Genomic DNA, 13396 nt, shown 5'->3' on the forward strand with positions numbered 1-13396 from the left:
ACCTTTTATCCAGAGACCAGGAGGACACACATTAGTAAATCATGTCTTGCAACCACTGCTTTGTATCAGGGATGTGGTTTACTAGGGATGGGTTACTGATCCACCAAGAGATGAAGGCCAGCATTTCCAAAAATAACCACTGATTTAAAGGTGTGTCTATTTTGGGTGCACAGTTTTACATGCTTCACTTTTCAGAACTGCTGAGTATTCACTACTGTAGCTGAGGAAACTTGGGAGATCCAGGGCTTCACAGATAGTCTGGATTTTTGGCATAATTTGAGCCATCTAGAATGTGATGCAATTAAAATCAGCCGCTACTTCTTTTTTCACCTGAGCTCACTTGGCAAGTCATGGGTGGATTTGAGAACCCAAAATCCCTAATTCTTACTACCATGGTCTACCTAATAGAAGCTGCTCCTTCCTCCTATCCTGTGTCCTTCCATGGGACAGAAAGCCAGCAGCAGTATGCCAGTCTGGAGAAGCAGCTCGGATGCGGTGCTACTGAGTCCAAAAGCAAAGGTGATCTCTTTACCAACATCAGAAGTTTGCTTCCATATAAGAGTACCTCAGAGCCACAGTTAGGAGTACAGGGAAGAAAACAGCTCTCACCTGCTCTGTACCTGACAAGCAAATACTCCTGATTGGGTTCCATTAAAACGCCCGTGTTGCATTTCTGGTGAACAGTTTGATCTCCCCATTTGCACCATACAGCTATGTACAACCTGAAGTCCAAATGGTGTTCTACAGAGGGGAATTACTCTGAATAACAGGTGGTTCCAAATAAACTCATGATTTATGCCCAGGAATAAATTATTTTTAAAAGCAGTGTTGGTACAGGCCACAGAGGGAAGATGGAAAAAGCCAGGGGACTGCCAGAATGCTGCCACATAAAATCCTTTTCTGTCAATGATGGAAAGAACGTAACCACTTGTTCTAGGCCAAATTACCCAGTCCAGCAGAATCATTTAATTCCTAAAGACTTAGTTCTGTTTCCAGTGACATCAGCCTGGTTTCAAAGGACTCAGGATCAATGCCCAACCACCTTGCCATTGCCCTGAAGGTAAAGTGGCTATGCTGAGAAGGTGAGCAGGCTATGTAGACAAATTAGTATAATCCCCTCCACTTCAGCCCCTTCCCTAGCACTATCACAGTGGAGTATCACACTTGAAGCACCATCAACTTCAAGTAGGGCTAGAGAATGTTTTATCACTGAGTTTATGCCCGCTGTTCCTCTCCCCTTGTGAGCAACTAATTAGTGGCTGTTACGCATCACTGGCCTCTATGGTATGCAGATAATGGCTTCGTAGTATTAAAAGTACTCCTCACCCCTATTCATGAATGTTTTATCTCAACCTGACATACATAAGACTTAACATTTCTTTCTTGATTGATGCTATCCTTTTCTACCCCAAAAGACAATGAATCCTTCCACCCCCCTGCTCTGTTTCCAGGTGTGAAATCACAAAAGAAGCCATGATTCATGTTGAGAGATGCTCTTAGAGGCAAAATAACAGTGTTAGAAAGCTGTATCCTTTCCCTTATACCTAGAGATTATTTGGTTCTAGCTTTGCCAAACCTAAAAAGGAGGAAGAAATGATGGCTTTGTATCACCTTTGCAGTTTCCTAATTTTGAGACAACAGGGGATCATTTTATCACCAGGCATATGCTAGAACAGCCCAAGAATTGATCTAACTTCTACCTAGAGATCCCCAATGGCCCATTCTGGCAGCTGAGAACAACAGAAATGTAATGCCTCGGCTTGCTATATCCTTTTCACTGATTTCACACTGCACATGGTTGTAACTCCAGAGGATTGCTGGGGAAGTCAATCACATCACTCCATATTTACCCTAGTCTGACTTTGAGCACAACATGAATCCTTTAAAACACACTTGCATGCACAGCTGCATTCTGTTGACACAACTTGTTGGCATAAAGTTGGGAAACACACAGCTGCTCTTTGGACTGTGGGTGGGTCTTGTCCCCCAGACTCAAGGGGACCTGGAAATACGAGGGAGTATTTTTGCTGGCACTTGATCGCATTGCTGGTTTTCTTTTCCTTTGGGAGAAATCTTGGGACTAACAACCACTCACTCATATCGAAAAGAGGTCAAGTAATGGGCTTTGATCTGCAACAGAGTGAGGAGCAGGTAGTAATGTCTGTGACCTTTTCCAAGGGATTTTATTTGACACACTAGGATCAGCCCCTAAGAAAATTCTGTCTCTTGTAAACATGCATTTTACCCAAATTCCAAGAGGGATATTGTCAACCATCATCTTCATCATGGAGTTTGAAGCACTATATTAGGTGCCCTGGGCCTAGGCCATGGAGTGGCTTGAAATTATTTGTACCTTTGATCTTCTTTGCAGCCAGTGGAAATGCTCCCCTTAGGACACATGGGTCTGGCAGATTAGGCACTGCCTCAGGAGTGAGACCTAGTGGTATTCTCTGTTTTGCAGCTGGTCTGGTGTCTGAGCTCTAGATACCTCTGCTTCTCCTACTCCTTGGGGCTCACCTACAGTCTATGGGTGTCTGAGACCATCTTCAGAGCAGGGCTGAGGATGAGAAAGGTGGCTTGAAACATGTTTCATCTAGTTCCACACCAATGAAACTTCCTCGTCCCCTTCTCTTCTCCCCACAACAGAAATGGCGTTGCCCGTAAAGTGAAAGTTGAATCTACTCCATATCCCTCCCAGCTCATGAAAACCAGCATTTGCAGAGCCTCTCCCTCCCTTCCCAGAAGGAAACAGAGGCGCCATGCCAATCCAGCTCATCTGACTTAGGCCTCTTCGTACCAAGGTGAACAGTAAATTTTTCACTTTATGGATATCAGGCTGCTGAACACGCCCTCTCAGCTATATCAAGAAGGATTCAGCTCGAGTGCATCTGGGATCATGGACAGCCATATACCATTTAGCAGGCAGATCCGGACTCCACAGCCATGTAGGGCTTTAAGGATTAAAACTAATGCCTTAACCTCCCCCTGGAGACCTGGAGTCAGCCATGCTGACCCTAGAGCAGTAGGATCACAAGCTCACAGGGAGCTGGAGTAGGGGGGTCCTAGTGCAGCAGACCAGTCTCCAGGGCAATGTGCACCTTAGGCATCAGATGCCAGCTGGCAAAGGGGCTGGGCTGGCAGAGCAGACAGGGACATGGGCTGTGCACATGGGGCTATAGGTGGGGGAAGATCAGACAGGGAAAAAGGTCGTGGAGCCCTCGTCTGCTGCTGTTAGGCTGGGCATCAGCAGGGGCACCAGGAAGTCAGGCATGGCCTGATGAAGCATGACCAGGGACCCCCAGCACGGAGCTGGACCAGCACCTGGGGCAGAAAGGGCGTGCTGCTCAGTAGGGCTGCGAGGATGCAGGGGAGGAGGGCACAAGCACACACATGCTCAGCCTTGCTTACCAGCACCCAATGCAGGTTGTTTGCTCCCCGCAAGTCTTGAGACTTTATTTTGCAGAGGAAAAACATCCGTTTTATTCACAATTTCCCTTTTACATTCAGTGCCGGCTAGGTCCAGACGTGGCACCAATATCCAAGCCCCATGACTCCAGGGCAATACAGAGATGGCCACCCTTTTCCTGGGGAAGGGCCTGGCACAGGGCAGCTCCTTCAACAACCAGGGGGCGATGCTTTTCCTCTGCAAAATAAAGTGTCAAGCCTTGTCAAGAGGCAAAGCAAAAATCCTGCACAAGAAGCCCTCCGGCATGATGGCTCCTCCCCGGGAGCAGGGGGAGCCGTGTCCCCAGACACAGAGGGGACTATCACTATATGAGGGGTGCACATCAGGGCCTGGGGGAGCATCTATTCACCAAGCCCCCCCAGGGGAGGACAAGATACAATGGGTACGAAGTGTCTTGATGCCCACGGTGCTGTCTTTGCTGCCCACTTGCAGGGGGGCAGGACCCGATGATCTGTAAGGTCCCTTCCAGCCCCTAACGACTATGAAACCATGAGCGGGGTGGGCAGGACTCCTCTGCCACTGACTCAACGCATGGCCCTATCCAACTCCCCTCGCAGGGACGGGTCTCCCGAAGAGGCGGGCCAACATGCGGCTCCTGGCGGTGGGCGGAGCTACCGCAGGCAGGGCGACGTCACTCCCGGGCTGCCCGCGGTGGGCGGGTCCTGGCCGCCAGGCCGTGACGGGTCTCCCGAAGGGGCGGGCTAACATCCGGCTCCCGGCGGTGGGCGGGGCTACCGCTGGCTGCCCGCGGTTCCGCCCCCAGCCCCATCCCCCGGCCGTGACGCGCCCCGGCCCCGCCCCCGCCGCCTCCTGCCCGCGGCGCCCCCAGCTCGCGCAGACCGGCGTCATGGCGGAGCAGCCCGCAGCGCCCGCGCCGGCCGGCCCCGGCCCCGGCTCCGGCCGAGCCCGGCCCCGAGCCCCCCGCCGCCGCCGCCGCGCCCGAGCCCCCCGCCGCCGGCTCGCAGCGCCTGCTCTTCTCGCACGACCTGGTGTCGGGGCGCTACCGCGGCGCCGTGCGCTTCGGCCTAGTGCGGCTCATCCACGGCGAGGACTCGGACTCCGAGGAGGACGAGGGCGGCCGCGGCGCCGGCGCCGGCAGCTCGGGCGGCTCCGAGTCGGGCGCGCCCGGGGCCGGCGGCGCGGACGAGAGCCGAGCCAGCCCCCTGCGCCGCGGCTACGTGCGGGTGCAGTGGTACCCCGAGGGCGTCAAGCAGCACGTCAAGGAGACCAAGGTGGGGCCCGGCCCGGCCGCCTCGTGAGCACCTCGGGGCGCGGGTCCGCCCGCGTCCGCGTGTCGAGCGGGACCCTCGCGTGGCCGGCACAGTACCTGCGTGCTCGTGGGGGTGCGCCCCAGACGGCCCCGTCCCCACCGCTTTGCTATTAAGTGGGGATATTAGCACAGATGCATGTATTTGCACAATGCCTGGGTATTAAGGTATGGGGGCTGCACCCCAAACTGCCCCATCCCCTCTTCTTTCCATATTAAGTGGGGACATCCGTAGACATTTGCATAATATCTATATATTCCTCTGTGGGGGCTGCACCCTGAATGCCCCATCGCTGCATATTCGTATATGAAGTGAGGATATTCATATATTTGTATAATACCTATGTCTTCATGTGTGAGGGCTGCACCCCAAACCCTCTCCCCTCATAGTTGCATGTTAAGTGGGGATATTAGCACACCTAATATATTTGCATACTATCTATGTATTTTTTTTCTGGTGGCTGCATCCTGAACCCCACCCCCATCCCTTCATATTTGCATATTAAGTGGGGACATTGGTGCATGTAATATATTTGCATAGTATCTGTATTCGTGTGCAGGGGCTGCACCCTGAACCATGCTCCCCACCCCCTCATACTTACTTATTCAATGGGCCTATTGGCATATATGTATATATTTGCATAGTATGCATATATTGGTGTGTGGGGGCTGCATGCCGAATTCCCTCCCCATCCACGTATTAAGTTAATGTATTATGATATATGCATATATTTGCACGTATTGAAGTGCACCCAGAACCCCTCCCCACCCTGGCCCCAATCCTGGCTCAGCGTGACATCTGCCTGTGTTACCAGGCTGGGCCCCACCCGGATCTGAAAGTCATTGGCACCCCCCCCCACCCCCACCCCCGTTGCTGCTTGTATCCTGCTAAAGTCGTTTTGCCCCCAGGTGTGCAGCCACCTCATGCACCCGGGCTGGCTGTCAGGTACATGCATTGGCTGCAGCCATGTCTAAATGAAAGGCGCATTGCTTGGAAGCCGGTTGCCGCCTCAGTGCATGAGGGACCGGGATCCCGGGGGCCGCGGTGGCCTGCCTCAGCCAGCCGAGCCTGCAGGCACTCCCCCTAGCCGCCCTGTGCCCCACTTGCAGGGCTGCTTTGCACGGCTGCTGCTGGGAGCCAGAGAAGCGCCGTGGTCTGGAGTCACCATGGCTTAAAATAATTCCTCATTTCCTTTGGAAGCGCGGGTTCCTCGTGTCTGCTGCCGTGTTTGGGAGGGGGGAAAGGAGCCACATCAGGTCCCAACACATTCAAACTTGGTGTTGGGTTCTGTTTGCGTCTCAGCTACAGACCATGCGAAGTCCAGAGGCAGCTACCCCGGACCAGCCTGGGCTTTTCGGTTGAAACTGAGCCTCCCCTTCTTTCCCCACCCAAAGCTTTGAAACCCATGTGAAGGTGAATTAAACTCTGAATAGGTCATAAAGGAGTTTCTCCACTCTTGGTAGAAGCCAGTACAGCGTATATCCTATATCTCCTTCTCATATGGAGCGTGTGAGACGTCTGTGCTAGGTTTGGCCAGCTGAAGGTTTTAGACCAGGGTGGATTCACAGATTTACCCGTCTTTTCTCTCCAGTGGTCCTTGCTGGCAGGCAGGCCTGTGGAAAGTTGTGACCCTTTACCCCTCTTTGAGAAGGGCTGCAAGGCATTGCTGGAAGGTTTTGAGGCCTGCTTTTCCACTGCTTCCACTTCCCAAAGTTAGCTTAGCGGTGGGATTGTTGCACACAGTGACTGATCATACAGGGGAGACAAAAGAGAGGGTGAGAGAGGACACTGTATCATAATACAAAGGGGTCTGTGATGAATGGGCGTCAGGCAGAACAAAACAGGAGGCCTGTGCTATCCTGGCAGCAGAGAGGTTGTATTCTGCTCTGTGGGGCTAAGTGCAAGCATGACGCTCTCTGCGCAGTCTTTGACCTCCCTCTGTAGAATCCTCCCTGGACTTCTAAAGCAATCAGTGCATTTGTAATTCTAGTAGAAATCGGTAGGACCATAAAATGCTAATGGTCTGAGCTAAATTTAGGGTCTGTCATCACCAGGCACGTGAACAGTTAAGGCACACAATATGAAATACAGAAGGCTATTAGTACCATGCACAGTATTTCTGCATTTATTTTTCAACCCTTCTTGGACTTGTGGTCCATCAGGCAATCATTCCTTTTCACATGAAAACTCTTTTAAAAATGACTGGAATTAAGCTCTTAGATCAATTTTTGGCACCCAAAGCATGAAGCTTTGAATTTAGGATTCGTATCAGGGTCCTTGAGTAGAAAACACCAGTATCTATTTTCTCATGGCACCTTTTTTTCCTCTCTTCAGTATAGGCAGAAGGCTTGGCGCTCTTGCTATGAGAAATCAAAAGAGGTTGTTTAAATCAGTAGCCTTTTTCCTTTCTCTTTTATTGCCCTATTTCCTTTGCGAAGGTCAGAGACTTAGCAGATAAAATGTGTTGTTGGGGGAATTCCAAAGTGCTGAAGGAATTTAGGAAGACATATCCCTTTGACTTCCTTCTGCCCTTCGCCGTCTGAAAATTTCCCTATACTCACCAAACCGAGAGGCCGTTTTGTACAGTTTGGACTGCATTTGTGATTTTGGTAAACCTTGTAGGGTGTTTCATTTCACATCTGCTCACAGTTCATAAAACTGTGTACCACTTCTGACCTGAATGCTGTAGGTTTTGCTAATACACAAGAAACTGATGGCTTTCATTGTCCAAACGTGAAGATGCAAAGTGTAAATGCGGTAATGCAGGCTGGGAAGGAGGAATGGTAACTATTGCCGTTACAATAGTTTTAGGCATTAGCAACCAACTGGTAATAAGGATAGGGGAGGTTTCTAAACTGTTTTGAACAAGACTTTCAATGGCACCTTTATTGGTGAAACTACTCATTTTGCTTTCACAGAAACTATTTCACGCAGTTACTGCTGATCTGATAAAATGTTGGATACAAGATGAACAGTTTTTCCCGGTCTCCTTTCCTCTCCTAACTCCTGGTTGGCATGTTATGCTAGAAAAGGAACAAAGGTAGGCCTGTGGCCAAGACCCAGGCTTTTTAATGAGCAGCTTCAGTCCTTTTCCCTGCTCTGCCATGGGTGGCTTATGCAATTGAGCAAGTCACTTGCTCTGCAGCTCAGCTTTGCCATGTGGAACTGTGGGTGTTCCTTGATTTTTTTTAAATGGATGACGTAAAGCTCAATTCATCAATCTTTGCAAAGAAAGTAAGGAATTTGCTGGCAAGTGCAAGCATTAGGCTTTAGAGACGGCAGAAAAACCCCGAGTTGTAACTTCATGCAAAGGTGGCAGCAGATAACTAATTGCTTATAAGTATAGAAAATTGCAAGGTTGTTCTCTAGACTCTTGCCAGGTAAACTGAATTGCAGCACTTCACGCTTAGTCCTTCTAAAACCATGAAGTTCAAAGTAAATCTTCCTAATGGCCTGGGAAATGCACAAGCATAAGGCACTAATCCTTTTTGCTTCTAGTTAACTTTCTGGCTTTTCCCATGCTAACATATTGTGGCACTGTGTATTGGTAATACTGTAGACTAATATTATAATCCAACCCACCTACATTCTACATTTAATATACCATAATACCCAAATTTGGGGCTGACAGTACTGAAAACTCATTGGCTCTCCCACCTGAAAAAAGAAGTTGTTAACATTGTTCGTTCCTGGCCAAATCCTAAATCCTGCAGGAAGATTCTTCTCCGACTTTGAATGTCCTGGCTCTGTGGACTCCTTTGCCTTCCACACACGGTGTTGCATGCCAGAACAATCTAAAAATCTCCTCTGGCTATTCAGAAATAGTCTTGTATTTGGGGGAATCCATGCTGTCCTTGGTCTGGCTTATCCTCCACTTCTTCAAATTCTTCAAGACTGAGTAGCTCTTCTCGTTGATGTAAAACTGCAAACGTGCTTCACATTGGAATTCTTGCCGTTTCCGCTGGGCATTGTTTGTCATCCTAAAGAGGAGGAGTCATTGCTGCCTTCGCAGTATTAACATCTTGTACCCAACCTAACTTAAGTCTCAAGAGTAGTTACTTATATTTTAATATTCCCAATGCTGCAGTGAGCAAAAACACGTTGGTATATTTAATAGGAATAGGGATTACAAACTGCCATAAATACTACTTTTCCTTCTCTTACCAGTTGCCAGTTCAGCTTTTCAATTCTCTTCACCAACACTGAGTTTCACAAAGGGAGAGAACACCTGTGCCATGGTATCACTATCTTGGCAGTGGGGATGCCACTTTAAATGGCTTATTTCAGGGCCCACAGCAAACCAGCCTTTATTCATGGTCACAGTGCTCTTAGCACGAGATGTGCTTGCCTGGTGCTGAAGTGAAATTGTTGCTGTGATGGTCCAGGAAATATGTGAGAGGTGGGAATTCTTATGCCTGATACCTTTTACTCATGGGACCCAACTGCATGGTCTGGGTGCATTTGCTCCATTAATAATAAACGGGGCACGTTTAGCAATAAATGGGGTAGATGCAATATCCATCTGCATCCCAAAGATAAGACGTTACTGCTGTTTCTCAAGCAATGAGTACGGTAGGTGTGTGCGTGTTTGTCATTTTTAATCTCCACATTGGGCTGCTGCTTTAATAGAAAAAGCTCTGGATGTAGCATCATAAAAGCACTGGTAAAGCAGTTTGTTTGCCTGGCCCAGGAGTACACTGATGACATTGTATTGGCAGCAAGGCAAGGGGGCTGGGATTCATGGTCTGACCCAGTACGGCACTGCTTTTGTTCTTGTGACTGGCGTAGCAGTGTCGTGGTACTGTGGCAGAACTATGTTGGAAGTTTCTTCTACCACCTCGTTAGTTTCCCGAGCACCAAAAGGCAATTTGGCTTGAAAACGTTTTTGTTCCTTTCATACCTGCCTGGCAAACTGATTCACGCTAGCAAGGCTCCTTCAGAGCAAATCCAGTGGCTGATCAACTCTGTTAGCGAGAGAACTTGTTTCCAGTAGCTGTCTTCAGAAGTCTTATTGCAGATCCAGCTTTGCTTCATCCCACACGGGCCTTCTGTTCCCTCCCACTGTTCATTGCTAAAGTTTCTTGACCTCAAATGCTGACTCATGAATAGGAGAATAGGTGCAGGCAAATGCTCTTTCTATAGAAACGAGTCCCACATAGTTTCCAGGTTCCTCATGGTTTGGATTTTATTGTTTACATTTTGTGTAGGCTTAAATGTGGCTCCACATCAGCATTGTGTGGACAGGGCCTGACACAGGCATCGGCGAACTGGGCAGCTGCCCAGGGCCCAGACAGAAAGGGGCCCTGAAAATGGTGCAAATAGCAATAATAGTAGTAATTATTATTATCATCATCATCATCTCTTGCTAAGGGGTCCTGGTACTAAAAGTTTGCCCAGGGCCTCGAGGAGTCTAGGTACAGTGCTGTGTGCAGAATAAGTATGTCTGCTCTGCTGGTGAATGTTTGTGCAGACGTCTTTCAGTTGCTTTCTCACTTGATCACAAACTATACCTTTCAGGACCAAGCACCTGTGTCTGCAGTGTTACATGGACTGATAATGAGGATCTCGTCCTGTGAGGTGTGTCTGTTGGCTTTAGGCAGCGCTAATGCTACAGGGTATAGAAGAATCTTGATGGCTTCAACTCCAGATTCCTAGTAGTGGGGACAGATGTGTAGAAAATGTTGCTGATGTATGACAAGGACAAGAGGACAGCATGACGAGACCATGTCTGTTACACCTGGAAGGCTAAAGTTTGAACCCCCTCGTACTCCTTCCCTACTCCCCACATCCCCTGGCAGAAAAACCGGAACCCCAGAGGTCCTTTTGAGCTATCTAGTGTTTCTGTGCAGTCCCATTTGGAGGCTTTCGTATGGGCTGTTCAGGTGCTAATCGTAGGTAGACAGTACATGTTGCATAAACATGAGTGGATGAAAACATCCAGAGGCTGCAAAACCTTTCATCTTCAAAGCCAAACAATATGATTTCTGTCTAGAAATCCACAGATGCTGAGCATTGAGCTTTCAACAGGTTCTAGCTCACAGAAGTGTGATTCGTCGTCAGGAGCCATGAATAAAGGCTGATGACCGTGCAGAATTGTAGTTCTGATGCCGCACACAAATTTAATGCCCTAAACCATTAATATTGGTATTTATTGAGCGGAGAAGCTGTATCTTAACTCTCCTCTTGCTTTTGACATTTCAGTCAGTGTCTCGGGGGATTTCTTTGAAACCACCTGACATTCACAGCGGTTAGAGACAGGAGAAGAGCAAAAGGCTTACTGGAATTTTTGCAGTTCTCTGTAAAATTGAATCACTTTAATGGATAACCTGTTCCAATCCTCTGAATATCCATTGCAAGGTTACTTGCCCTTGACTTAATTTTCCATTTTGCTCTGCGGGTTGAGGACTTTGATATGTTTGACTCTGACAGCATAGACTTGAGGATCATCATAAGTATTTTCGTATAAAATGAAATCCTGTAAACCCCCAGGGATCTCAAACATCTGAGTAACAGCAGGAGAAGGGTATACAGCCCTGGAGAAGCAGATACTAACATGAATTCTAGTGTGAACATGGTGGGTCAATAGGCATGCTATGAAATCCACACATGATTATGCCAGGTCTAGCCATAATCTTTATTTAAAACTTTAATCTGGCAGATGTGTGGAGATGCAGCATCTCTTTCCAGTGCCAGCCTTGGGGTTGAAAGTTAGCTGTGTTCACTGTGATGTCTTGGGTATTAACTGCATCTGAGATCAGCTAAGCTCCCATGATTGTTGAACAGTAAAAATATTACCTTTTTTTTAAATGGACCTGTAAGACAAATGGGTGAAAATCTTGCCAGCCATTGACATGTGTGCACTTTTTGCCTTGACCATCTTCCCCAATACAGACAGGGGAATGATCGTCTAGGCCAGCGATCTCCAAACTGTTTTGATCGCGCACCCCTATCAGTAAAAAAAATTTTGAGCATGCACCCCCGATATATATTTATAGAAATAGAAGTTCTAATATTTTCTTCCCGCACCGCAGTGGATCGTCTTGCGCACCCCCTGGGTGCATACACCCCACTTAGGAGACCACTGGTTTAGGCTGCAGTATTGCAGAAAAAGGACTGCGGGGGGGAGGAGGGATGTTGCAATGGACCAGAAGCTGAATATGAACCAGCAGTGTGATTTTTACTAGAAGAAAAGCTAACAGGGTTGTATTAACAGGAATGTTACTTGCAAATCAAGGGAAGTTATTCTTCTGCGCTGTTTGGCATGAGAGAGGCCTCACCTGGAGTACTTGCCTGTGGCCAGTTTGGGTCCTATATATATATCAAAATAAATAAATAAAGATATGGACAGATTGAAAAGGGTCCAGCAGAGAGTGACCAAAATTATTAGGCCTATTATGAGGCCTAGGAAATGTAAATTCTGAAGAAAGGTTGAAGGAACTAGGATTATTTAATGGTGAGGGAAGTGGGGAAATGGTTGGCAAGTATTATCTGATAAGTCGTCAAATTCCTAAAAGTATTTATAAATGAGGTTGAAGGCAGGCCAGTGGTGCTCAGCCACTTCAGACTCAAGGCACACCATACCCTTCGTTAGACTCAAGGTACCCCTCAGAAAATGCCAACTCTTAGCTTTATAAGGTTCTTTGGGTAACTGTGATGCCTTTTTATTAGGCCAGCTAAATAGTCGGCAAAATTGTTCTTTGCAAGCTTTCGGGCACAAGCATCCTCCTTTAGGCATAGGAAAAGTGTCCCTATGCCTGAAAAAGGGTGCTTGTGCCAGAGAGTTTACAAAGAACAAATTTTTCCAACTGTTTAGTTGGCCTAATAAAAGACATCACATCTACCCAAAGAACGTGGTCTGCCTATGTCCCTAGACCAACATGGCTATAACCAACACCCCAAAACTTTTTAGCTTTTACTCATTTTCTTTTTTTCACCATGAAAAAATAGTAGAGCAGTTCTTTTCTTGCAGAGAACTTGGAAAGATCACAACAGGTAAGAATGCTTTTGACACATTCTGGATTCCTGTTTGAAATCTCTGGTTTATCTTGCTATTCATGTAGGTGTTTGCACACTGAACGGTGCCGGTGTTGCATGGCACCCTTAAGGCTCTCGCAGTGTCCTGGTGAAGAATCACTGAGCACCTCTGTGGCCACAGGGGACAGGACTAGGAACAATGGTCTCAAACTGCAGCAGAGGAAATTCAGGTTGGAGATTAGGGAGGATTTTCTCACTATGAAGGTGGTTATGCATCAGAACAAGTCACCTAGAGAGGCTGTGGAGCAGGAGGCTGAACTACATGGCCGTGTGATGTCCTTTCCAGCCCTAATTTTCTATGATTTCATGAGAGATTCTTTTTCATTGACATTGTACAAGTCAGGGTGCTGACCTCCACAGATGAGTGCCTTCAAACAGCATGGAGAAGGTTGCTTTCTCTCTTGGAGTGTTGCAGACAGCTCGAACACCAGGATTTTTCTGCCAGATTCCTTTTGAGTGAAAGATTTTACTTGCCCACCTCTGCTTTCCCTAGGCCCCTCCTCTCTTGAGAAAAAAGAAACGTTATTTTGAACATTTTGGTGTCTGTGTTGATGCTGGAAACAGCCGTAATAACTGACATTTGCAGAGCTAAAAGCCCCATCCCACCTGACTGTTTGACTGTTTTAAT

At 47.8% G+C, this 13396-nt stretch overlaps 1 protein-coding gene across 1 annotated transcript in view; it reads left to right on the forward strand.

The window, feature by feature from the left end:
• Nucleotides 1–4313: 4313 nt before the first annotated feature.
• UBE2O (ubiquitin conjugating enzyme E2 O) overlaps nt 4314–13396 on the forward strand; it is a 91372-nt gene continuing 82289 nt past the window's right edge. Inside the window, 2 exon segments of the mRNA XM_090060192.1 lie at nt 4314–4346; nt 4348–4698. Coding sequence (XP_089916318.1) covers nt 4314–4346; nt 4348–4698 — 384 coding nt within the window.

The sequence above is a fragment of the Crocodylus siamensis genome, chromosome 8, assembly GCF_052110815.1.
Source record: "Crocodylus siamensis isolate JL-2025a chromosome 8, ASM5211081v1, whole genome shotgun sequence".
Taxonomy (NCBI): domain Eukaryota; kingdom Metazoa; phylum Chordata; order Crocodylia; family Crocodylidae; genus Crocodylus; species Crocodylus siamensis.